This window comes from Argiope bruennichi, chromosome 3 (genome assembly GCF_947563725.1).
Source record: "Argiope bruennichi chromosome 3, qqArgBrue1.1, whole genome shotgun sequence".
In the NCBI taxonomy this organism is placed as follows: Eukaryota; Metazoa; Arthropoda; class Arachnida; order Araneae; family Araneidae; genus Argiope; species Argiope bruennichi.
The window spans coordinates 4053077-4079442 of record NC_079153.1 but is presented as its reverse complement, the minus strand read 5'-3'; the positions used below and the strand labels follow the sequence as shown (position 1 = coordinate 4079442).

Genomic DNA, 26366 nt, shown 5'->3' with positions numbered 1-26366 from the left:
ATTTTTTTAAATTCCAATTTTTATCTAAGGATACATAATAAAGCGACACCCTATGATATTATGCTGGATTATATACTATGATTACTTCCATGAAGAGTTTGACAATATAGACAATTCTTATTTTTCTATCTGGAGCATAAATGATATCACTTACAACAGCTCATGTGAGAGGCATCAAATAAAAGAGGCCTGGACAATAACAAACCAATTATCAGTGCAATAGTGAAATAAAAAGTGGTACAATGTGATTTTATTAACAAAAAAGTAGTCAATTTATTGATCGTTGCATAATCGCAAACAATATACGATGCTTCCAAAAATTTATATAAATTCAATTAATTACAAAAATTAAAATAAAACAATTGGAAATATAACTTTCTGCATTTTAAAATAGTATTAATTTCGTTCTCTTGCTACAAATATTTTGAAGCGAGAAACTGTGCAGAAGCATTTGATTTCTATTTTATTCCTAACTAATTGAAAATATTATTAAATTTTTCACTTTGAAAATTTGAAAATATTTTCTCTTTTTTTAAAAAAAAAACATATTTGCTTAATTTGCTAAAGACTGGACAAATGTTCTGTAAAAAACATATAGACACATATTTTGTTAATATAGGAAATATTACATTTTACAAAGAATTTTGTGTTATGAGATTTATTTTTCTTTTGATTTAAAGCATTTTTTAAAGAACTGCAAACTAAAATAGAAAACGCAGTGTATGTCAAATTACAAATTTCGTATGCGAGTGAAAAAACAGTTGCATGTTAGGGTTAGTTTTAGCACTTACCGTATTTTCTAGGTCAGTGATACTTGTGTCGCTCCCTCGTACCGACTTTTATGGCCCTTGCTATGCTCACCAGGCTATAAATTGTGGTACTTATGTCATTGCAGACATATACTGACGTTTCAAAATATTTAGAATGTTTCAGACATTTCTATCGTTTTCTAAATCGAATATCTTAGCATTTACTATATTTTGATGCACTTTGACGTTTACTCCGTTTTATATATCCGGTCTTCAATTAATGGTCTCTTAATATTATTATGCAAATTGTTCAGTGGATATACTGTGAAAAACCATTACACTTACACACTAGTCATTGCATATCATTCTCATTTTAGATAATTAAAAACTGCACTTTATTTCACAAATTTCCTCGGAATCTCAGAACGCACTTTACGGTCAAGATATACACATAGAACAATATTTGTTGACATTAACGAGGTAAACAAACAACATATTGCTAAATAGAAAAAAGCAATAAAAAGTAGCATAAATAAGTGAATTCGCTCTACTATCAGCTATCCAAGGATAGAAATAATCTTCATGAGTGCATTGCCTTTTACAATCTCTCGATTGATTGTGGTGTATCATAGTATTATAAGAAATATACGTATCCTCGTTCTTAACAGAGATAGGCTCAAAATTCTTGAGTTTTCCAGAATCATAATTTCTTTCATCAAACTCGCTTGCTTTTTAATTCACCATGTCAGTTCATTGTTGCCAAGTTCGAGATGATTCACCTGTTATCCACTCAACATCCGATAAGAATCTGAAATCTCTTTCTTGCGACCAGCGTTGCAGGAAATCAATAAAACAGATTCGTAACAATAAGTTCAACTCACTCATTTTTGACAGTCTGCATTCGCAAATTCATAATAATAAAGTTTAAAAATATTCTAGAGGTTGGTTCTCCCTTGTTTAATTTAAAATAAAATTTTATTCAACGGAGTGTTTTAATTAAAACCACAACAAATAATATTTGATAAACTAAATCATTTGATAACCTACAACCTCCTATGCATAATATGCGATAGATTTTTCAATTTCTTTAAATCTTTTTTACATTAAAATTAAATAAATTCTATTTAGTCCCTGGATAAATAGATTTAACAATTACTTATCCAGTATTTTATAGTTTTTTTCTGTTTAAAATGCTGATGCCTAACGCTTTTCTAGATTGCAAATGCAGATTTTTATCCCAAGTTTATTCTTTCAATTAATAATAGGTACTTTACCAAACTCTGTAAAATTGACCCATTTGATTTCGAAGGGAAAATCGTCAGACTATTTCACGGAAATACAAAAATAAAAGTAATTATTAATAATAGAAGTAAACATGCTCAAATATTGTCCAACTGCAATAAATAAACAATAATCTTTTGTATTAGGATCAAATTATACTTCCAACTCTGCTATACTTTAGCGTGAAAAAAATTCTTTTGATATATTTTAATTTTCAAACAAGAGCATTGATGGAAATAATATAAAATCACTAATATAAATTTGTATGCTCAGTTACGTTAACGATAAATTCTCAAATTATTTAAATAATAGTTAAACGTCTATTAAATAAAAAAATCTTCAAATTTTCTCAATGCGTTTCTCAAATTAAAAATTAATTAAATCAAATTAAAAATTATTGAATCTGATAAATGAAAGAACATTTGCATTGTTATATGAATTGTGTATAAACTTAAGCTGTTTAAATCAAATTTAGAACGTTGTTGTTGAGCGTAGGAAAAAAATAATATCTATCAATATTACATAAAGCATAAAAAAGGTACTTTTTTGAAAATGAGTTAGAATTATATCCCTTGTCTTATTCAGGGGTGTATTGAAAATGAAAAAGCAGATGCACTAGCCAAGGAAGCTTTAAACTTAGAAACCCAAGAAATATCTTTCCGTGAGTCCAAAATCCAATGCAGAAATGAGACCCCCCCCCCCTCAAAAAAAAAAAAAAAAACTAATAGTTAAGGATCGGCGGGAGAGACGGAATAATTCCTTCGAGGGACGAACGACCTGTCGACACTTTAAAAATGTTTCGGTTAACCGAACCGAAGGCGAATATTTTTATCTAAACCAAGTGCACACTGGCCACGGTGTATTTTCTGTGCATCAAAGTCGTTTCTTTGACCAAAGTTCGACTTGCCAGTGTGGCACCGAAAAAGAATCTATAAATCACGTGATCAAGGCCTGTGCACTATGGCGAGAACACAGACTCAGATGGCCAAGAAACTGAACGTTTCCTGAAGTTGAAAAACTCATAAAATCCCAGTCATTAGGGACATTTTGTCAAAGCTCTTACATTTAGCGCTCATCTAATGTAAAAGGTTAAAGCTCATTCAATGTATTTTATGCATTTTTGATGTTTCACAACTTAATATGTAATGCAAAATGTCATGTTTTTTCTTTCTATTCTTTATTCTGTACCAATATGAGTTTTCTCTAAGAGATTCTTTCTTATTTGCAAGTGTCCAATGCTTTTGAGTGTCATTCGTTCCTTCGTGCTAAGTGGGGTTGCTCTTCGGCGGCCTCATCAAGTTTCCCTCATGGCCTCTGGCTAGATCGGGGTATCGCTTGCATCCCTTTTCTTATGAGAAGTGAAACAAAATTGAATAACTTATCAACGTTCATTTTTATTTACTTACCTATAAAAATTCCAAAAAAATCTTCTGCCTTACCTGAAATAAAGGTGTTGAATCGAATCGAAATCCGTCAGCATTTGGTTGATTCCTCAGCAACTGAACTTCTTTGTCCGGATCATCGGTGGCCAAAATGGCGTTGAAAGGTACGCTTCGGAACTCTTTAGTCACAGAGCGGGGCGCGCCTTTGTCCTATGCATAGAAAATAAAATAATATTCATTCTTCGAGAATTAATATTAATTCACAAGAACAATATTGTTCTTGGGAAGTCATTGAGTTCGCTCATAATAAAAGCTTAAATCCTTTTTATCATTTCTTATAGTCATTTCTTGACTACTAGCATAAAAGTTGATAAACGCCTGCTGAAAGACATTTGTTTCAGTTAAGTCTTGAAGCTAGGAAAATTATTCAAATTTTCCTTTTCATGATCTGTATGAAAAACATATTTTTACTTATTTCATTCTTTAATGAATTCTTAATAATTACAAATATATTTCTGTTTCTTTTTTTTTTTTTGTAACTCATTTCAAAAACTAGACAGAAATAATAAATTTTAATAATAAAGTGTTATTAGTGAGATTTTAAAGAAATTTGAATGATTAAGATCTAATATTTCGTTCAAGAAAGGTAAAACATAAGAGTGTACAAAAAAAATTACTTCTTTTCGAAAAAAGAATAAATGGGGATGGAATAAAAAACACGCAATTTTAAAAACTTTACGGATAAAACTCTAAATATATATATAAAAAAATGTGTAGCAAATTTTAATCCTGTTCTTTATATTTCACTATTTAAAGGAAGAAAATTTTTCTTTGAATCGAAAAGAAACATTTTACTTACTGAAAAAAAAAAAAAATAAAAAAAACATTTTCTTGTGAAAACAGTTTATATAATTTAAAGAACAAAAGATAAGGCAAAAGTTTAAAAATATATTGATAAGGCATATTTAAGAAAAAAAGATATTTTTATAAAAAAAAAATTTATTAATGAAAAAGTTGAATTTTAAACAGAATGTATTTTCAATTACTTCTTTTTTGTATTTATGATATAGTGGACTTTCCTGTTTCAGATTTTGAAGAGCGCAAATTAATATTCGTTAAAAAAAAAAAAAAAAAAAAAAAAACAAACTCTTCTGGCTGCTATTTGATAAGATTATTTTAATCTTATTGCAAGATATATCGCAAAAGTACTTGATATCATACCTTTAATGCTATTAAGATTTCAAAAGCTAGAGAAGCTTATCCAAGAGTCGTATCAAGATTTTTTTTTTTTTTTTTTTTTTTTTTTTGCATTTAAGGAATTCGACGAGAAATTATTAAATGCTATGAAAACTTCCTTGCTCTGTTCAGGTAATGTTAATTCGAAAACACAAACAGTTATGAAAATGTATTAGCAGTTATCTTTGTTGTTAATTCTTTGTCTACCATTATTTCAGTCTATAAGAACTCTTTTAAAGCTTCATCAAAATTAAAAAAATAATAATAAAATATTATATGAGTTTTATATAAAAAAAAAGCGTACATCCTTTTTAATATGAATATTCTATCTTCAAAAATGCTATTGCTTTATTTTAATTTTTAAACTGAACGCGAGTGTTTCTTTTGAAGAATATCTGTATCTATATTTATAAGAGATGAATGCGTGTGTGGTGGCATACTAGACCGTTTGATTTACAGCAACCAAATTTGGTGGATATATATATATATATATATATTGGTGGGTGAGAAAAAGCGCCTCGGAGCGAGTTTTCTGAAATTTTAATTAATTAAAATCTAAGTTGAATTTCGACATTTTTCCGCGATAACTTCTGAAAATATTATTGCACAAAAATAAATTTTACATCGTTGCAAAATTTTAAAAAAATGATTTTTAATGATACCGCTTAAGTAGTGAAAGATTTATTCAATTTTGGCAAATTTTTAAAATATTTTTGTCTAATTTCCATAACAGATTACATTGTTGTCTTAACGTTCAAACCCTTTCCATTGTTTCATCCATTACCTGATCACGCAATTATTTTTCCATTATTGAAAATGAAAGGAAAAGGGATTTTGCTTAATATTCGTGTAGTTGACGAGCTGTATAAAAAAAATGAAGCTACAATATCGCAAAATTTAGAAGATAGATGAACCGGAAATTTTAAGTTTTCAATAAAGATATATTGTCATAGGACTAGGATAGAATAATAGGGTAGGGTAAGTAAGGCAATCAATTAAAACTACACGATTTTAATATCACACAGTTTGGCGGAATACTGGACATGAAGTGATATTTAAGCGATTTTTCTGAAACAAATATGGTCATTATTTCTGGCGGACCAACTGATAGCCTGAGGTGACTAGTAGTTAACAAACACAAAACAAAAGCATTAAGGAGCTTTATTTGTTCACTTACGATGATCTTGAAAGCGTACAGCAAATTCTCCGAGTCTGCGACACACCCATACTCGTTGTGTTCCGGGTCATACTTGGGAACATAGCCATCCACTCCGGTGCACAGGAAGCACTTCTCGACGTTCACGAAGAAAGATTCGCCCAAATTTTGAGTCGGATCCATCATAACTCGACCATACACAGTGTCACCTGAAAAAATGTTAATATTAGCTTCATAGTTTCTGAGATGGCTTGAATGTGTCTATTTATAAATGACAGGGTGTTTATAAATGAATACCCCAACTTTGCAGGGTTATTAAAAGGAAACAAAACTAAGTATACCCTCTTGTTCATCAAATTACAAATAAAAATTGGAATTTTAAATTTAAAATAATTATAAGTGCTTATTATAAGCACCTCCAAAAATACGAAAGATATCAAGGAGATAAGTGAACTCATCCTTTACTCTTTCATTTCTGATGTAATGCTCTGAAAGCCTGCAGATATGCATGTCTTAAGTTTAAAACGGATAGTTCTAATATAAATTGGGAGCCGAAGAACAAACACCTGCTGTTTGATGCAACTCCAGAAATAAAATCAAGTATCGCTATATATGCATATTTGCATAGTTTTCAAAGCTTCGCAGTAGGCCTGCAGGAAAAAATCGTGCGATGTGTCATCGTACTGCTTCGATATCCTACGCGTTTCCGGAGCAGCACACATTTAGCACTTATAACTGCATTGAATTTAAACTTTCAATTGTAATGTTTGGTTTACTATGAGCAACAAGATTGTCCTTTATTTCGTTTCTTATTAACTGACCTAAAAAGTTGGGATTTTCATTTATAATCGCCCTGTCTAAACAAAGAATTTATATATGATTCAGAATTTCTTACGTAGAACTCACTTAAACATCGGCAAAACGGAAAGAATGCGTGCTGTGTAACAATTATTGTATGAGCGATGTTCATAGAGATGTTTTGTAAGAAAAAGTTAATTCCAAATTAATTAATTTGCCACAAATTAAGAACCTGCTATTAAAGCCGACGGGAGAGCAGTTCTCTCGATTACCTTAAATTCTTGCGCAATATGGAGGTTTTTATGTTTCATAGTATTGTGAAGAAGAACGAGTTTGGAATTTAGACGCATTTTCTGATCCTATATCTCATATAGATAAGCAGTTTTAATGACAAGATTATCAATCATTTCAAATATCATTTATTTCAGTTTTCGAGTTATTATGTTCATGAACACTCAAATCGGGCGATAGTCAACCCGTTGGTAGATTCGAGTCAAGATTTCACACATATCTACACAATCATAGTGAGGAAGTCACATATCAAACTATATTTATCAACTTTGTGGCATTTTTAACTATCGTATTTACACAGGGAAAACAGACAGATTTCCCTTAGAAAGGTTTCATCCAAAATCGGATCGTAATATATAATGTTTGCATAATTATTACCTACCAGGTTTCATTAGTCTAGTTCGTTGTGTTTCTAAGTTTCTACAGCCAAACTGATCATAAAATAAACATAACAAAATAAAATAAAAAAACATTCATTTTGTTTTAAAAATAGAAATTCATCAAAATCTTCAGATCGAATGTTTTGGTACTTCTAATACTTTTTCTTTAGATACATCATGTATGAGAGAATAAAATAAAAACTGCATAATTTGCTCTTTCAAACTTTCGATCTATATTATATTATGGAGGTCCATTTCCTTCTTTGCCTAAGTTCGAGAAATTGACACATTTCGAATGAGCATGTGAGTTTTTTTTTTTTTTTTTTTTTTTTACTTATGCTGCATTTTGTAAAATTTAGAAAACTATCTAGTAAAAAATAATGAATGATGCTTTATAGGTAATATTTTTATTGAATTAAAAAAATGTTATAAAACTTTGGCTTTGTAACAATACTACATAATATGTTTGAACTACAAAGAGTTAACCGAATTTTTCATTTTCTATAGCTTTGATGTTTTCTGGTAATAATTTTGAAATCCATTATTAATTAAATCAGTTCATCGTCTCAAAATTCTGCTAATTTCTTTAAAATATAAATAGTGCATTTTATAAGATCTGATTGTATTATTTATCGATTGAATTTTCTTAACTCTTTCAAGTATGATGATTTATTTCCTAAACCACTTACATCAAAGTATTTAATGTGTGATGGTTTAGTTTTTAAGTAATTTAATGAAGAAAATATATTTTTAAAGTTTAAAAATATACTTTCTTCAATAAGTTATTTAAAAACTGAACTACCATGCAATAAATACTATGATCTAAGTATTTCAAGCAATAAACAGCATGTCAAAAGGAGTTAAGCTGTGAATGAGTAGTTTGTAGGAAGAAAGCCTTTGAAAAATCGAGACAGAAAACCCTGATCTCGACAACTGCTTTATTTTGTAATAATCCGTTCCCGTTCAGCTACAACAACTCCTGCACTTTATCAGAACATATTCCACGTAATAAACTATCTTGCAAAGTGCCGAAAGAGCAGTCCACCAATTTGGTTTTTAATTTCGCCAGATAGGAATCAATAAGTTCGTATTGACCTTGTAAACAGTTAAAAAAACAAGTAACGCGTATAGGTTTCGTTAGGCTTTGAAGAAAAATAATTGTTATTTTTTTTTCTTTGATTCCTCTAGATTGTTTGCCTCTACATCGGATAATCCAAAGGTATTAAAAATGGCAACAACCGTTGGCCCTATAACTGACTTAAAAATAGCTGCTTGCGCTGCCGCAGATTTATTCACTAACTGCGTAGCAGCTGCTTAAAATTCAAAACTTTGCTGCCAGGGTTTCCATTTGAAGGCCATTTTTTCTTCCGTGAACCCCAAGTCATGAGGAAGGCGAGCGAAAGCTCAATTATTTTCCTTATGCATGTTTCGAAAACACTTCAGAGCTCATTTAATCGAAATATTATTCAAGTGGCACTTCTGACACCATGTAATAGCTTTATAGGTTATGAAACGCAAGTTAAGTCATAGTCAAGGGTCAAGTTAAGTTAAGCTCAGGGGTCACGGTAAAACGCTTCCCTAAGGAAGTACGTCCCGTCATCGATGAGAGGAGTCAGACCCCCACCTTTTCGTGTACCCTCTAGGGTGGCGAGATCCAACCACATGCTGAAAGCATCTCATTATCATTTTGAGGTGCCCCCCAGAGGGATGAAATGCAAGATAAGTGTCAATCAGGAAATAAATCTAATTTATTAGCTGCCATTTATACTTACTAAGATACACAAAAACAGATAAATATGTGGTTGGTATCGTAGCTTATTATTACATATTTAAAGGGCAATCAGCTCACCGGGTACGAAAGAGGCGTCGCTGTCCTCCCCGAACCCCATGCTTCCGTTGGATAGCCAGAGATCTCTCTTCCTCATCAAGTGGAGATGAGTGTTGAGGCTATATTCGGCGGGAACGGGGTCGCTCACCTGTTGGAATCGCACGTGGAGGTCGAAGCTCACGGGGTCTCGAGGGTTACACTGGGGGGGATTCGAATACTCTACGTCCTCGGTGACTGTGCAGGGGACCAGCTTCACGAGATACAAGCCGGAGTAGTCACGAACCTATCCGGAAAGATAAAAACGTGAACCTGATAATAGAAATATTTTTCTTCCCATCATTTAATCCTCTTCATAAACAGAAGCCATGAACAATCTTTAATTAAGAAATATTAAGATCCAAAAACACAATCGAACTACACACAGATCATTTCTTTAGGGAAATTTACATTCAATGCAGAGTCGTAATAGAAGAACCCATTATTTTTATCAGTTATCTGCGTTATAATTATTCAGGATTCTTTACTTTTTTATTAATTTGGATTTTACTATAGGCAACTGAATTCCCCCAATTAAAACTTATACAGTCAAAAAAATCATTAAAAAATTTATACACAAACAAATAATTCCTTGTTATAATTAACCCTCACGCTCTAAATGATTTAGAACATTGCTTGCACTTAGAAAATGCACTTTCCTTTATATTTTGAGTAAAATAATAAATACATAAGGTAAAACGTTTTAACATTTACCATAATTCTTACTTGCGAAACTTCTTACTTCTTATTGCAAAAATGCTTTCGCCATCAAATATTAATATAAAATCTAGCGTAATAAAAAAAAGCACTGAAATAAAATATTTTTTATTATTGTAATTATTATAGAATTCTAAACTACTTTTTAAGTCTAGTCTGCTACATGGATATAAAATGTTTTTATTGAAATGAACTAAAAATTCAATATCAGACCTTTTTATTAGATACATTTCAATATTAATTTACAATTAACAAAAGAGTAGAATTATTAAGTAGAAGTAAATACTTCTCTCAAATAGCTTTGAAATCTTCATATTATAAGAGAAATCGTTTATAATTAAATAAATAACGAATTTTTTTCATTTTTCAATCAAAATGCTGAATTATTTAACTATGCAGTCGTATGTCAGTATAAAATTAATTATATACTTTCGTAGAAATTTTCTTTCAATGCTTCAATAATCTTCAAAGCATCAAGACTTTTATAAAATGAGGAAAAATAATATAAAAAATCGTTCATTTGTGAAGCGCGCGGTAGTTGCCAGCTTTATTTTTTCCAACGCATTTGTTAAGCTTGTGGCATTACCACCTTTTTCTATTATAAAAGCTCACACCAATATTTTCAAGGCACTCCGCAGCGCCAATCTCCTAGAGCATTATTATTATTATTATTAAGGTGGATTTTTAAGGTTTTATTAATAAACTTGTTGCTGTTTAAACTTTTGGCTTTTCCTTCAATCGAACACGCTGTAGCCACTTTGCCTTAATTTTCACACAATAATGCGTGTAAAAAATTCATACGAATTAATTTCAGATTATAACAGGAAATTTTACAGAATGCCAAATTTCTTTTTCTAAATCTTCCTGTGTAAGTTCAAAATGTAAGCAATATCTGCGCATTAAATTATAACTTACTTTTTTTACAGAAGGTAAATGAAAAACGTTTTTAGAATAAGTTTCAAAGATGAGCCTAAGTAAAATTAAAAAACATCTTTATAGTAAGTAAACTCACTGCATAGTCCGAGACAAACTGCCATTCCTGTTCCGGTTGTGCGAAAGTAGGTTCTGTACGTAACAATTCCAATGTGAAAGACAGGTCCGGGTGCTCGGGAGCCATAACCATGGAGGTATATCCAGAATCTATAGAGTAGTAGCAATAAATATTTTAATAATAATTAAAAAAATATTTATATGTAAGAGTTTTATTTGGCATTAAACACAAACAGTCCCAGTTTTAAGATCTCAGTTCTCCCGCTGGTGTGGAGTGGAAGTTTGGAGGTGGTGTGCCAGCTCAGGTGTCGTCCTCGTCATCTGATCGCGGTTCAAAATTACGAGATCTGTCCAAAAATCACCCTAGTGTTGCTTTAAAAATGGGACGTTAATATAGTTGAATTAAACTAAACTTTAAGATGTCAGACTAATACAAATTTGATTAATTCATCAGATAATTTCTTGCAATATATTAACATTCCATCTAACATATAATTTCACTCAACAGACTCATCAGAAATAGGAGACAATAATAATTCATTCATCTTTTGGCCCCGTTACGCTGTCCGAAACTGTGATGTAGCTCATTAAAACATATCGAATGAAATCCATTTTGTTAAAAAGAATGATAATCATCCGTAGCTTGGAAAAAAATATGATTTAGAAAATTGAAGGGCGAATGTGCGTTTTATTCTAATTAACATACTACAATTACTAAGATGAATGAAAGAATAGTGTAAGGTTTTCCTTAATATAACTAAGGGAAGCTTCCCTCTTAGACAATTTCTATGAAAAACATTTATCGCTTGAGTTTGTTCAGGAACTAATGTGCTTTTCTTTGTTAATTGTTACTTCCAAATCGCAAGCGATTACATGGAAGTCACTTTTTCATTTTGTGAATTTAATCTCATCACAAAAACATCAACAGCAATAACAATTAAATTACATCTTAACACATTGAGTGCGGATCACGAGATTTCTCATTTTTAGCAGGCCGAACGTTGTGGCCGGGTCAAAAGATATATCGTTTTTATATTTTTTTCGGCTAAATCGATGCATATCCAACCAGAGGCTAATAGTTAACACATTAAGAACCACAACGAAATCTGTATGGCATACGCCTAGGACAGCACGTTTTCGGGCAAACTTGTGCGTTCGAAAATCATCATAATTTTGTTATTTATGAAGCAATAACAGACGAGAAACACAACACGAGGGAATTCGTAAGCGGTTCGTAACAGATGGGACGTGAAACACGAGAAAATTCATGAGCTGTCCTTAATGTCTTAAAACAAGATACTACTGAAAGCGTGCTGAATAGCATTGCTCAAGGGAATATGCTTTACCAAATGTCACACTCTAAAGCATTGTTCAAGTCTGTGAAATATATAATAGTTACAATGTAAAAAATCTTATATAATAAATACATGTATAAAATATATACTAATATTTAAGAATATTTTATGTAAATATAATATCAAATGCGAATTAAAAATGTGCATATATGTATCCTATTGCTTGTCAAGCCCGCTTCTAGAGCATTCAAAAATGTGCAGGCCCTGTGAGCAATGAGATGAATAATATCTACTTTAGTTGTTTCATGCTGAGAATACTTTTTCCATTCCCATAAATGCAAAAATACGACTATAATTCTTTTGTAGTAAATTGTACTCGACGTAATAATACACAATGTAATAAGCTTTTTCTTACCAGGATGGTTCAAAACAAACTGGCCTCTGAATCTTGGTTCAGTTCTGAAATTTACCAATAGTTTTCCGTCTTGACCTATCGTCATTCGGGTTGGATACAAATACCCTGGAAAAACAGATAAATGTTAATTTAAACAATTCTAAAAAACTAATTAAGTAGTTAAGCAAAAGTAAAGCAACTTCTAAAGCAAACTAAAACTTTAAAACTCCATGCAAAAATATAATGAAAAAAATTTTAATGTAAATTATAAATCTACAGTTTCCAAAGAAATCAAGATTTAAACTTACAATATTCTTCCTGTTTATTAAATTTAATATTACTTAACGTTTCTTAAAAATTTTTAGTTAAACTGAAAAATTTTCTGCAATATATTGAAGTTATTCGCTGCTCTTATTTCAATAAACTAAATATTTTTTGCTAAACTATCATTCTCAATTTTAAAAAAAAATTAGAATAATGTAATTAGTATAAATAAAGAAATCTTTCAGTTGATCCATTTCTTTCGAAATAACAAAAGAATATCCATTTATAATTAATCAACATGTTCGAATTAATACAATATTTATTGCTTAAATGAAAACCTATAATTTTAAATATTAATGTTTAGGCTTATTAAAATAAATTTAGAGACGAATTCAAACAGGTATTTGGAAAATTCCATAACCATATATAATAAACAAATATTATACTCGTATTCTCAATTCAATTTGCATGTGTTTTATGTTAATTTGGCACTTAGAAAAGCGCTTCAAATATAAGCTTTGTTGATAGAGTTTATGCTTGAAACGCTTTTCCTTGAACTATTTTTCAGAATCCGTGATAAAAAATGTTACATTCATGTGGGGTCGTACTTACCTTGTAGAAGGGATTCTTCCGGAGCTCCTATGCCATTTTGCCAAAGAATGGCCGTGTCGTAGACAAAGGTCAGTCTGAGCTGTGAACTGAGATCGTTATGCTGCCAACCACCTGTGGCGACTGGGGAGTGGAAGATGTACGACACGTACAGAGGGACACGGACAGATACATAAGACTGGACTAAATTCATCACCTAAAACATAGAAAAATTTCTGGTGGTATTCCTGTTCCTGAAGAAGTTCCCAAAGCTATTCTTCTAAACTGAATTTAGATTTTACATTTTCGGGGAAAATTAAATTACTTAATCTTCTTTCATATAAATTCATTTATTAATTGAACATTTAAACCAATTTGGATGTATAATACGCCTTTTGCTTTAGGGCACCTGCGTAAAAATTAAATTTTATACTCTTTATCGTGGGTTGAATATATATTTTTTCTGGAATTTCTTTCTAGTTCATATTTTTTGCCTCTATCTCTCTTTTTTCAGAAATATATTTTATAAATATATTTTAATAGGAAAAAATTAAGTAGGGATGGAACAATTTTAATAGAAATATTCCTCGTAGATTATTTTACATTAGTAAAAATCTGAAAATTTCTAAACCTTGAAACATTTTTGTATATTTAAAGAAATATAAATTTAATTATAATAAATAATATTTTAGATTAATAAACCAATTAAATTAGTAAGAAAATTTTCTAAATTAATAAACATACCCTTTCCCTCATAAAAGGGAGGGATGGGATATATTTTTTGGAAATGAAAATTCATATTTAATTTTCAAGAATATCATGAAAAAATGACTTATTTATAAAGACAACTTGACGATTATACTATTAAAGCTTATTGAAAATTTAAACATTTATTTTATTTGTAAGATACGAATCAAATGAAAAATGCTTGTGCTCATCTCAATTATTTTTAGTCGATACAGTAATGTCTTGTTCATCAACGATAGGAAAATCAGTGTCTTGAGAGAAGATGAGATTTTCATTTTTGCTCCCAAACAGTATCTTAAAGTTATTCAAATATTACTCACCTTTGATCTCACCGCTTCACAAAGAGTTAATAATGGATTTATTTGTTAAAAATGTAGATAAATGGGTGTAACGCATCTCATCCCTTTCTGAGACATCATCTTTCATCCCTTCATTTCAGCAACCTTTTAAAAATCCAGCTTATTGCTATAAACATACGGCTTAACTGTTCACTTGTGAAAATAATTTTGACAAAATATTAAAAACAATTAAATTAATAATAAAGAACGAGATTGAACATTTACATTAAAAATAAGAATAGTTACTCATTTTGGTATTGAGCAATAATCTTTTTAAGGATTTATCTCGCAGATACTTGCAACTAATAAAATTTATTGCAGCAAATATGATGCTGTAGTTGCTTCATTTAGTGATTTAGTGAAGAAGCCATAAATTAAAAACAATGCCTCTTTCTAGTATTATGGCGGATGGCCCATCTCCCTCCCCTAATCTTCCCTACCTGTTATTCTGCTTTGCAAAAAATATTACTTCATTAATAAGAAATACCACCTTATAAAGCATTGAGATATAGATAGTATAGAAACGTTATAATTTAGAGCAGATTTTCGGGTATCGATTCATTAGATATTCAAATTATATCCACATAAATGAATCAAAGTTAATTTAATTTGTGTCACAATACTAATATTTAATACCTTATTGAGGAATTTCCATGTTATTGAAAAACAATGCTCAGAGTTGTAAATTATTGAACAGAAGGAAGCCAACAATTGTTGAAGAAATGCACATACCTGCCCATCGGTGGTGATAGTCCCACCACATTCGTTCACCAACTCGGACATGTCGTAATAGGAAGTGAATTCCCACATACAAGCTTCGAGATCCAAATTGCGGTAAAACCTTGAATGAAAGAGAAAAAGGTGTTTCAGACTTTTTATGTAGGAGCATGTGGTAAGAAATTCACAGGTATTCATGCCAAAACAGTGCACTGTAACGCGCAGCGAGGCTACACAAAGTATTCGATACCTTATAAAAATCCGAAAAAGATTTTCATCTCCTATTAATAAATTTTCTACATAAGACTGTGCTTCTGTGAACTGTGTTGTGGAAAACAATTTCGGTCGATGGTCGCGAACAACATTTTCACTTCTGTGACAATTCCTGCTGACGTGTATAGCAGACTATTGGCGATTCTGAGACAAAAGCACCTTGAAGTGCGTGGCATGTCTTTTCATTGCAAGTGGTTAATGCAAATTATTATTTTTGTATCCCACATAAAACTTATTTAAGTGAAATAGGCATTTACAGTGCAATTTGTGTTAATAAAAAATAGAAACATTTTTCATGGCTATTAATCAGAATAATTTAAAGGAAAATATCCTAATTTTTTTTTTTAAAAAAAAAAGCTCTTTATTTGGAAATTAAAAAATACATTTGTAAGGATTTTTCTGTTTTTCGAATGTTTTTTCCTGTACATATTTTAAAGAGGAAACTTCATTTGAAATATAAAGATGCAAATACAATGTATCTAAACGGTTGATTTATTCAACTAATAATCACACTAAAGCATGAATCGATTTCGATTTAGAAAAAAGAAAAAAAAAATAGTATGTCCCTTTTTTTTTTTTTTTTTCTTTTTAGAAATGATATTGGTTATCAGGGAGTATTTTCGCTCAAGAAATATCTTATCTGGACAAGGCCAGCTCTCATATTGTTTTCGTTCTTCCGAATTAATAAATCTAAATTTTCTTAATTCAAAATGAGAATATTTAAACTGATATCAGGATTCCAAATGTTACAAAAAATTAAAGGGCGAGATCTTTTATTTCTAATTTCTTTCATTATTCATATGATAACAATAGCGACAACTTCAAATTGATATATTAATTTATCTCAGACTGAAAAGAAAAATATTAATTTTCTTACAAAAAAATTAAAAGGTGAGATTTTTTATTTTTTATTTCTTTCATTATTCATTTGAGAATAACGGCGATATCATCAAGTGAATACATTCATTTATATTACACTGAAAAGAATACTAATAGTTTTCTTCATCTTATTGCTTCTCTGACATCCAAGATATTTCTTGGGAGAAAAGTGGCTATCGAGAACAGACATGTTTTTCTAACAATCTGTGAAATGATTGTAAGGTATCGTTTTAAGAATTGAATTTCTATAGTCACCTTAAAGTTGGCTCGCTCCTTAGTTCGGCGCTATGTTGATACGGCTCGGCTTCTCCAACCACGTTAGGGTTCTTGGTGGCATTCGTAATGAAACCATGTTTCGTCTGCAGCTCGTAATAATCAAGCAAATTGGAACATTTGTGTGTACCTACTCTCAAGCCATCAGGACTCAGAGTCAGTTCGAAATTGGTCAGTTTCCTAGTCGAAATCACGGGCAGCATGCCATCCCAGTGAGGAATGGTGATGGTCAGCTTTATCAAATTCGGATATTCAGGATCAGAAGCACCTAGAGTGAAAAAGGGTTTTATGTTTTCGTTCTGTAATATCTATTTCTGTAATAAGTCATTTGTTCATCGTTCTTTACTGCAGTTTCATCACAAATATTAAGATCTAATGGATGAGAATGAGAAGGACTCGCCACCCGCATTAATCAGAAAGAAACTTTGATTTTTCATCATAATGTGGATTTCATTTTTTTATGGAAAATAGGATTAAATTAATCTAATCTGAAATTGAACAAATATTAATCTAAATAAATTCAATTATAAATATAGTTAAAATGTGTATGTATCACATAATATCTAGATAGTACATGTGGTCATCAAATTTTCTAGATATATATTAGATTTATTCTTAAGAAGCGTTCTGAAGACCTGTGGAATTATGGATATGGTCATAAATGTCCAACTGACCCATTGTAGGACAACATTTGCGGTTGGACGTCGATCGGGAGCTTCCCTTAAATTGTCGGTAAAATGAACAGACATCAAGGAACCCTGGAAAATCACAAGGAAGGGGAAAGAGGGGGAAATGTGCCCGTCTCCAGGCACGCACAGGTCACCGGAACGGGGCTTTACCTGTATATCTCATTTTGGCTGTGAAAGGTTCCGCTCCCACTGACCCTTCTAGCCTGGGGGCACAGATGCCTTGTTGCTTAGAGATGACCACGGGCACGCTGCTCAGCTCCAAGCCTTCGTCTCCGTCTTTGCTGACCGCTCTCGCTGCGCATTGCACTCGACTCCCTGAAAAGAAGCAAGGCTCTTGGACTATTCAGAATTGCCGAGATTTCAAATACTTCATACGAATACGGCAGAATATGGAATAAAAATAGAAAGTAAAGGAAAAGGAATCCTACGATAAAACAGAATTCAGTAAAATTTCAGTTAAATTATTATTATTATTTCTTTCTGGTATGCGAAAATGTAGGGAGAAAGTATTACCACTTGAGGTTTTGATAAATTAAAAGAAAAAAATATCTGTTTCAATCCATTAGGACTAAGGGTCATTTTGAATTGGAAACATTTAGCTACAGATTTTTATTAAATTATTTGCAAATTTTAATCAGAATAATTATAATGGCTATTGAGAAAATGGAGGGTAGGTTTTATATTTTTATATATTAAATTGCAAAAGGTCAAAAAGAAAACAATATAGATATTTAAAAAAAATTATTTTTTTAAACATCAATTTTGTTTTTTTATGTTCATTGTTTTAGGATAAAAGGGACTATGGAGAAAATAAAAGTCATTTTTCCTTCTCGTTATTTTTTTTTTCACTTTTCAAAATCAATAGCAAATAAATAAATGAAAGGGATTTTGTTTTAATTTAACAAGATTTCATTTTCATAATTCTGTATTTTATTTTTCTGAAATTCTTGAATGAAATCAAATAAAAGAATTACATTTATTTTAATGCACAGAGGTACCTTTCATCGCATAGGAAAGAATTTTTCCTTATAAACTAATTATTTTAAATTAATTTAAATTTTTTGAAATTCTTATGTTTTTAAGTAAATATCACAAACTTGAGATAATATCTCTTTGTTACATAAAAACCCATACAAATCGATATTCATTTAAGAATAAAATCAAGTTTTAATCTCATTTTCCTCACATATATTTCTAATCTGAGCTTCATTTTACAATTGAGTGTAAAAACGTCTCCTACCCGCAGTGAAGTAAATGCTGTCCAGAGTGATGTGATGAGTGTCCGAGAAAAAGGTAACAGATTCTACGTCCCGGAGATCGTTTGTCACTCCGTCTTGACCACTCGGTGCTGAAACTCTCCATCTGTACTTGGTCAAAGTCTGGTTGATGCCTTCTTTGGAGCATATATTACCCGTCTTAGAAAAGTCAGGATGCTTGGGATTGCAGGGCTGAAGAAAATCAGGCACATGAAATGGCATTTATTGACGTAAAAAATTTAAATTGGTGTTTTGAAGGATATACCAACAAATAAAACTTTCCCCATATCGTTGTCGAAGACGAGTTCTTACCGTAATGCAGACGACAGGATATCCGGAAATGGGCTCTTTGGTAGCTTTAGCCGCATCGTCGTATTCGCGAAGAGATGCGACCATGGGTCGGGCTGGGAAAGTGACATCTGCAACAATATCCATTTCCTGAATGTAGATGATGGCCTTTGGCTCCTGAAAAAAAAAAGGAGAAGTAACAGGTGGAAGATCCATATTACGTTGGTTCGTTTTTCAAATTTCTTGAATCCTCTACTGAACCGTACAGATTTTAACAGAAAAAAAAAAAAAAAAACTTAAAAACTTTCGGTTGTTGAGTTGTTTCAAACATCATTGACAAAACATCTTCCTTTCCACAATCTATAAAATCTAAAATACTCAAAATCATCTAGAAAAAATTATGATTGAAAATTATTTAATAATTTTATTATACATTTTAACACATTGTTTTAAATGAAAACAATGTTAAGGTAAAAAAAAAGGAACATTTTTTAATATTTTGTCCTACCTTTTAAGAAATTATCTTTCCTTAAATAATTCTTACTGAATGAAAATCTTAAGAGTCATGGCTCATAGTTTCAGAAGGCCATATTTAGTTAATTTTATTTTGATAATCGACATGAAAGTATCAAAGAAAACCAAAATATGAAAAGCATGATTAGACAAGAAAAGGTTATTTAAAAAGGCATTTATTAAATCACTGTAATAAGCGTCAGTTTATTTCGTATACATATTTTTTTAAAATTTTTAATGATTATTTATACTTTACATTCTCTGTTAACTACAGTAAACTCAATCGATTGAGACGGGAGGGGGTGAAGGCATTATAGATGACCAGCTGTTAGTCTTAAAGATTCTATAGGCACAAAAGTATTTGTGCAGTTACTGAAATTTTCAAAGCCAAATCTGAAGAAAAGGTGAATAAAAGATTTCATATCCATGAATTCTTTACATTTAATGTGTAGGAGAGGGGGGGGGAGAAACAAACTATGTTCAGGGTGTCATTTATGTTAACAAAATGATCAGAAATTACTGCTTTTTAAAAAATATATATACGGAAGAAAATTATTGGCTTGATTTCTAAATTCACATCATTTTGTTCTTTTCCGCATTTTTCTTTTTTGAATAGTTAATCTGCTTAGGATACTTATTTCTACATTATTTCCTCACATGTATTGACACAAATATATTATTAATATTCTTGTCCTGATATTAATATATGTTGAAATAAATCATCACATATTTTTTTAAATTGATTATTAAGCTAATATATAAAATATATGGTTGTATTAGTTATTTCTTAACCAATCTAATTATAAGTTTAAAAAAATAGCTTAAGAGAGTTCATTTTTTTAGGTTCAAATCAGAAGTGGGAATAATATAAAAAAGGAATAAGTTAGAAAGCCATGATTCAATAGAACGTTATGAAAGCTCAACTCCTGAAAGTAAATGCAAGAAGCTCCAAAACTTCCATTATATTTTTATGTATAGATCAGTTCATAAGTACCTTACCTTGACTTCAGCAACCATTCTCCTGTCTGGCCTTAAATGCAATGTAAAAGCTTCTCTGTGTTCTTTTTCTCCATCGGGCAGAATTTCTAGCTCAACAAGCAATCTACTAATATTCGGTTTGAAAGCCAATTCTGGAAAAAAAAATGTTTACTTTGGAGTAATATAATATTTAACGTTTGATTTTTAGATTATTGAGAAATATAATAAATACTATCAAATAAATAAGCATAAGTAAACTGCTTATGAATGAAATTGTTAAATCAATATGTGCTTTAATAGTCAAAATTTTTATAATTCATAAAATCTTTTCAGCTAATCCTGTATGCTTGCAAGAGTAGGTAATTATATTTCAGAAGAAAAAATGGCAAATGTAGATTCAATAGGAAATGAATTTTGCAGAAGATGTCACTTGCTTCGATTTAAAATGTTCTTAAAAGAAGAAAAATGAGGAGGTAATTTATGTAAGTGAGTAATCATGTTCCGGAGAGCTCATTAAATGATGTCTTTTTCCAAATTTATTTAGTAACTAAGCAATCTTAATTACAACATTCATAATTTCTCAAACAAATATCGGGCAATCGAGAACGCGTAATTTGTTAGAAAATGGAAAAAAAAGAGAAGAAATGCAAAGACATAATTAGAAAATTAGAGTGAAAAGAAATCGATTTAATGAAAATATATTTGTAATGGTAAAAAAAAAAAAACTACTGCCTATGATCTCAGTACTTATTTATAGTACGTTCTCAATTACTCTAAAATATTTCTCTTGCTGTTTTATCGATAAAAATATATATATCGTAGAATATTGTATATAAACATGTCATAACTATTTAACATGTTCTATTTATTATGTAACTATTTAATATGTTAAGAGTAATTAGAATATTTGAAGTAATTTATCTACAGTTTTGTCGAGAAAAGCCGTGAATGATCTTTTAGAAAAACGGAATTGCCTGAACAGCATGAGACTAGAGAAAGAAAATATGAAATTTAGGAACTTACTTTAAAATGAATAAGAAGTAATAGTTCAATTTAGTTATAAAAAAATTAAACTCATATTTCGAAAAGAAAGTTCAATATTAATTTTTCCCTGATATTTACGCTGCATGAAAAACTCTACTAACCGATAAGATCTGTTAGTATTTCTAATTCTCGGGAAATTTTACAGCCGCCAATAACAAAAAAAAATGGAATACTTCTATAAATTATTTAATTATTATCTCATCTTCACAAATTTGGTGTCGATAAAAATAGCTCGAGAGGACAGGTTTGTTCCAAACATAAAACTGATTAATCAAGTTAATTAATTATGTTAATTAACTCAGTTAATAAAATTCATTCCATTGAATAAACACCGATAACTTCATTGACTTTCGACATTCGCATCTCATCAATCAGCGATTTAAAAAATGAGTTAAACAAAGTATTTCATTCGCCAGAAATATTAAGACGGTTATTAATTTCTCAGGGAGGGATAAATTGAGTCGATCTTCTTCAACTGAATTGATCATTGATTAGAAATCTTTATGTTCAGTTACTTGGAGACCACTTACAACCATTCATGGACTTCATGTACCCAAACAATGATGGAATTTTTAAGGGGATACAATGCGCCATGTCACTGAGACACAAATGTTCGCAATTGGTTTTATGGAACGTTCTGGAGAATTCCAGCAAATGATTTCGCCACCATAGATTTAATCAAACATTTATGGGACTTAATCTAGAAATCTGTTCGTGCGCAAGATCTTATACTGATAATACCTTCGCAATTACGGACGTCTTTAAAGGCATCAGGGCTCAATATTTCTGCTGGAAACGTCCAATAACTTTTTGAATCCATACCGTCGAGTTATTGCAGTTAGCAAAGCAAAAGGATGTATGTTATGAGGAAGTATCTCACGACTTTTGTTCCCTCAGTGTGTGTTTGTGTGTGTAGTGTAATGTAATATTTTTATCAATTTTCATAAAATATAATGAACTATAATTTTCGTTATTATAAATGAAAAATAAATAATCTTCTAATCAATGGTAAGAATTTTTTTTATTAAAATACCTTTATTGAAGTATGTAACGAAAGAAATGCCTTTCTTACATTTGATGAGCAGTAAGTATTGAGAAGTAAACGAGAAATAACACTCATTTTTATTATTTTCGATTTATGAGCTGAGGATTAAGAATTGCAAAGGTTTCCCAGTTCCATTTCCTGCTTCCAGTTTAATTCAGTTAATTTAAATAATAAAAAAGATTTGGACATTGTTTGATTTTATGTTATTTTCTTCCTTACATTCCAAACATTCTTTCTAGATGTTACCTTTTGAATACGGAACGTAATCCTCTCCTGATTTCGCCGATCCATCCTTAGTGTGGGCTCTCACAAGAGACAATTTTGACAAATCACCGGTCCTTAGAACAGGAATTTGCAAAATGGTTGGCTCCTTTGATTTCTGCGGCTCTTTCACAGTGTATCTGTTTTCTTCTAGACGAATGATTGGTTCTGAAATATATTTAAAAAAATTAAGCAGCGAACTTAAAGCAGCAGCTTATTTAACAGCGTAAAACAACATAAAGAGATGAATTTCCAAATGCCAATTTTAAAAATGAATAAAACTTTATAGGAATAAATCAGTGTCTATAATAAAATTCCTATGTTGAGTTCATTCTAGTAGTATATATTTGTCCTCTAAATTTGTACCAACATTTTGGACTTTTCTGGTGACTGTATTCTGAGTGTTGATCAATCAAGCAATATTTCCAGAATTTTTTTAGAAAAATTGATGATTTCGAACATATCTAAGAGCCTTTTTTAATTTTTAAGTTACTTTTTCCAGCAACAAATATTTTTGTCATCTGGCAAATATAGTTGAAACTAATTTAGTTAACTAATTGCAGACACTCCACCATCATTTAAATCAATTTCACCTTGATCAACACTTTGGTTTTTTATTTATCAAAAAATTATTTCATCATCAATATTTTAATTCGTTTTTTATTATATTATTGGAAAATTAAATAACCACATGAAAAAATATAATATTCGCCATTAGTGAAAATAGCATCATGGTTGATTAAATTTACAAAGATTATTTCTGATAAAATAGCTCTCTGTTAATGATTTTATTGTTATGAAAACTGAAACGAGTTAAATTTACAAAATATATATTATTTGAATAAAAATATTTATTAGAAATGCCTTAAATTTTCATCATACAATATTATCAGTCTGAACATCGAGGTTTTTTTTTTTTTTACTTACTATCATGTATGTCCTTTATGGTAACGATAGTTGTATTTCTATGTCCTAAAATGGCTCCGCCTGCAGAGTCACTGATTGGTGACCCAAGCACCAATCGAAATTCTTCGTCACCTTCGAATAAAGTATCATCTACTATGACAACAGGGCATAGCTTCTCCACTTCATCTGCAGGTAAAATTTACAATATATTTACTAATAAATAAGACATTCACAAATTCTAAATGTCATTTTTTTAAATATATGAAACATATATTATTAAAAAATTTTACAACATTTTAAAAACCGCATATCAAATTATTTAAATTTATTAAAAGTGACTTGTAATGAAATAGACATTTAAATTTTATAGCATTCTAAATAGAATAGAATAGAATGCAAAAAAAAAAAGAATCAAACAGAAATTTGTTAAATTTTAATGTAATTAATTGAAATATTTGAAATTTAATATTTATAAGTCTGAAAATTCCAGATTTTTACATTTCCTTTGTAAAATAGTGTAAGAAATTTAACACATAAATTACTCTTACAAAGTAATTATACAGGGTGTTTATAAAGTCCCGGACCCATTTTGATGTTTAATAACTCATAAAATAATAAAGATAGATTTAAATTAATAACATAAATGGTTAAATAAACTCAAAAAGTTTCATGACCTTTGTCAATGAACTTCCACGTGTGCCCCCTTCGTCGCACGGAGAATATCAAGTCGATAGTCAATTTCACGCCAGGTAGCGACAAGCATGTCGGCATCCACAGAGCCATTTGCGCACATTATGGCGATTAACAATGCCAGAAACATGAAAGGATGCTTCATCGGAGAACATTATGCTCTTCAGAAAATCAGCAGCATCTTCTATCCTCCTTAGCATATCTGTTGCAAAGGCCATCCTCCTAGGCCTATCGTTCGGTTAAAAACTTGAACAATTAGAACTTTGTATGCATGCAGTCTTAATTTTTTCTTAATAACCTTGTACACCGTCGAAATTGGCATATCCAATTCTGTTGCCGCTGATCTCACAGATATTCTAGGATTGTGTAAAAATGTCTCTCTGACACGCTCAACATCAAAATCACTTGTGCAAGGACGTCTGGAACGTTTCTTATCTTCGATACTTCCAATTTCTAGAAAATTCTTTTTCCACCGCAAGGTGCTGTTTTTGGATGGAGGATCTTTTTGGTAAATTCTTCTGAAATGTCTCTGTGCTTGCACTATCGATTTCATTTCTATGAACCACCATAAAATCTGTGCTTTCTCTTGTGGTGTATGCATTCTCCTTAATATCCACTCGAATAAAACATCACATACAAAAGTACTACATAGAACAAACACATCAAAAGTAAACATAACATTGCAATAGTTGCCAAAAACAAAAGAGAGAAAAATGCAATTAATAAGCAGACAATATTTAGAAAAGTACAGATATTTAGACTGGAAAATGAAATTATCTGAAATTAACCACACGCGCAGACGATATTTACAAAAGTAAAAATATTCAAACCTGAAAAGGAAAATCTATGAGTTATTCCATCAATAAATGTCATAAGTGTGTTTATATCTTTATTATTTTATGAGTTATTAAACATCAAAATGGGTCCGGGACTTTATAAACACCCTGTATATTAATAAACTTTGAACAAATAACCTTATAATTTATATTTTGCAGAATTTCTCTAGTAATATTAGTGATATCCGAAAAAGCGAGCTTCGCTCGGTATGTTTCTTTCTCTCCCTCTCTCTCTTTTTCCCCCTAAACGTTTTTTTTTTCGGAGAAAATATTTAGATATGACTCACATACTGATCGAATATATGAATTTTTTCAATCTTTCCTACATATGAAATGGTCATTTAAATAAAATGAATGCCCTTAGTTTAACATATTATTCGAAACAGTCTGCAATATAATAGTATCCATTTTACAGTTTATCTATCACTAATTATATTTTTGAACTTATACTCAGTTTCACCATGGCGAAATCGGGTCCGAGATGAGGCTATATGACATTGTCAGAGTAACAGCAGATGGGAAAGGGCTCTAATAATTAATTATAAAAAATGGTGGGTTTTTTTTATTTCGTGTGTGTATAAAATTGCGGGGTTTTTTTCAGGAAAGACACCTATATAGGTAAATTTAAAAAGGAAAATCTTATCTAAATATAAAATTTGAAAGAAATCGTTAGAGCCTTTTCTGAGACACACAAAATAAATAAATGTATGCATATGTACAAGAACTGCTCGTTTAAAATTATAAAATTTAAGGTAATAAATCTGTAATATTTTTCTCACCTTTCTTTTTCCATTTTATTGCTAAGTAAATATTTTTTTTCTAAATATGTGTTATATTTCTGCATTAATTATAGTTTTTATAAAGCAGTTTTTCAGATATATTTATTCATCTTACCATACGTTTTTACTTTATCATGTCGAAATCATCATCAAATGATGTTACAAAAACTATCCTAACTTACTCTTAAAATCGAAGATTCATTCCCCACTTACTCACCAGGTTGAAAAACGATCAGACTTTCATCTGTATCCGGACGCTCTTCGAAATCGTCATAAGCTTGAGCAGACATTTGCCGAGTGTAGCAGCGAACTGCAGCCGAATGTTTCAGATCCCCATTTCTAGTCACAACTGTATTCAGTCGGCTGTCGTTTTCAAACACAATATAAGCAGAGTCCTTGAACTGAAACTTGGGTACTGAAAAAGATAGCATTATTACGAAAGTGCCGGTAATCTATCATTATAAGAATA

The 26366-nt window shown here is 30.6% G+C and overlaps 1 protein-coding gene across 1 annotated transcript in view; it reads right to left on the bottom strand.

The window, feature by feature from the left end:
- Positions 1-26366, bottom strand: part of LOC129962645 (FRAS1-related extracellular matrix protein 2-like) — a 98271-nt gene that overhangs the window by 2262 nt on the left and 69643 nt on the right. The window contains exons 10-24 of the mRNA XM_056076522.1: positions 26115-26312; positions 23614-23778; positions 22672-22854; positions 20358-20488; positions 18870-19022; positions 18542-18749; positions 17452-17616; positions 16595-16880; positions 15203-15311; positions 13410-13602; positions 12555-12659; positions 10867-10994; positions 9123-9384; positions 5826-6013; positions 3470-3622 (exon numbers count right to left, since the gene is read on the bottom strand). Of these exons, the coding sequence (XP_055932497.1) occupies positions 3470-3622; positions 5826-6013; positions 9123-9384; positions 10867-10994; positions 12555-12659; positions 13410-13602; positions 15203-15311; positions 16595-16880; positions 17452-17616; positions 18542-18749; positions 18870-19022; positions 20358-20488; positions 22672-22854; positions 23614-23778; positions 26115-26312 (2627 nt within the window). The remainder of the gene's footprint in view (positions 1-3469; positions 3623-5825; positions 6014-9122; positions 9385-10866; positions 10995-12554; positions 12660-13409; positions 13603-15202; positions 15312-16594; positions 16881-17451; positions 17617-18541; positions 18750-18869; positions 19023-20357; positions 20489-22671; positions 22855-23613; positions 23779-26114; positions 26313-26366) is intronic.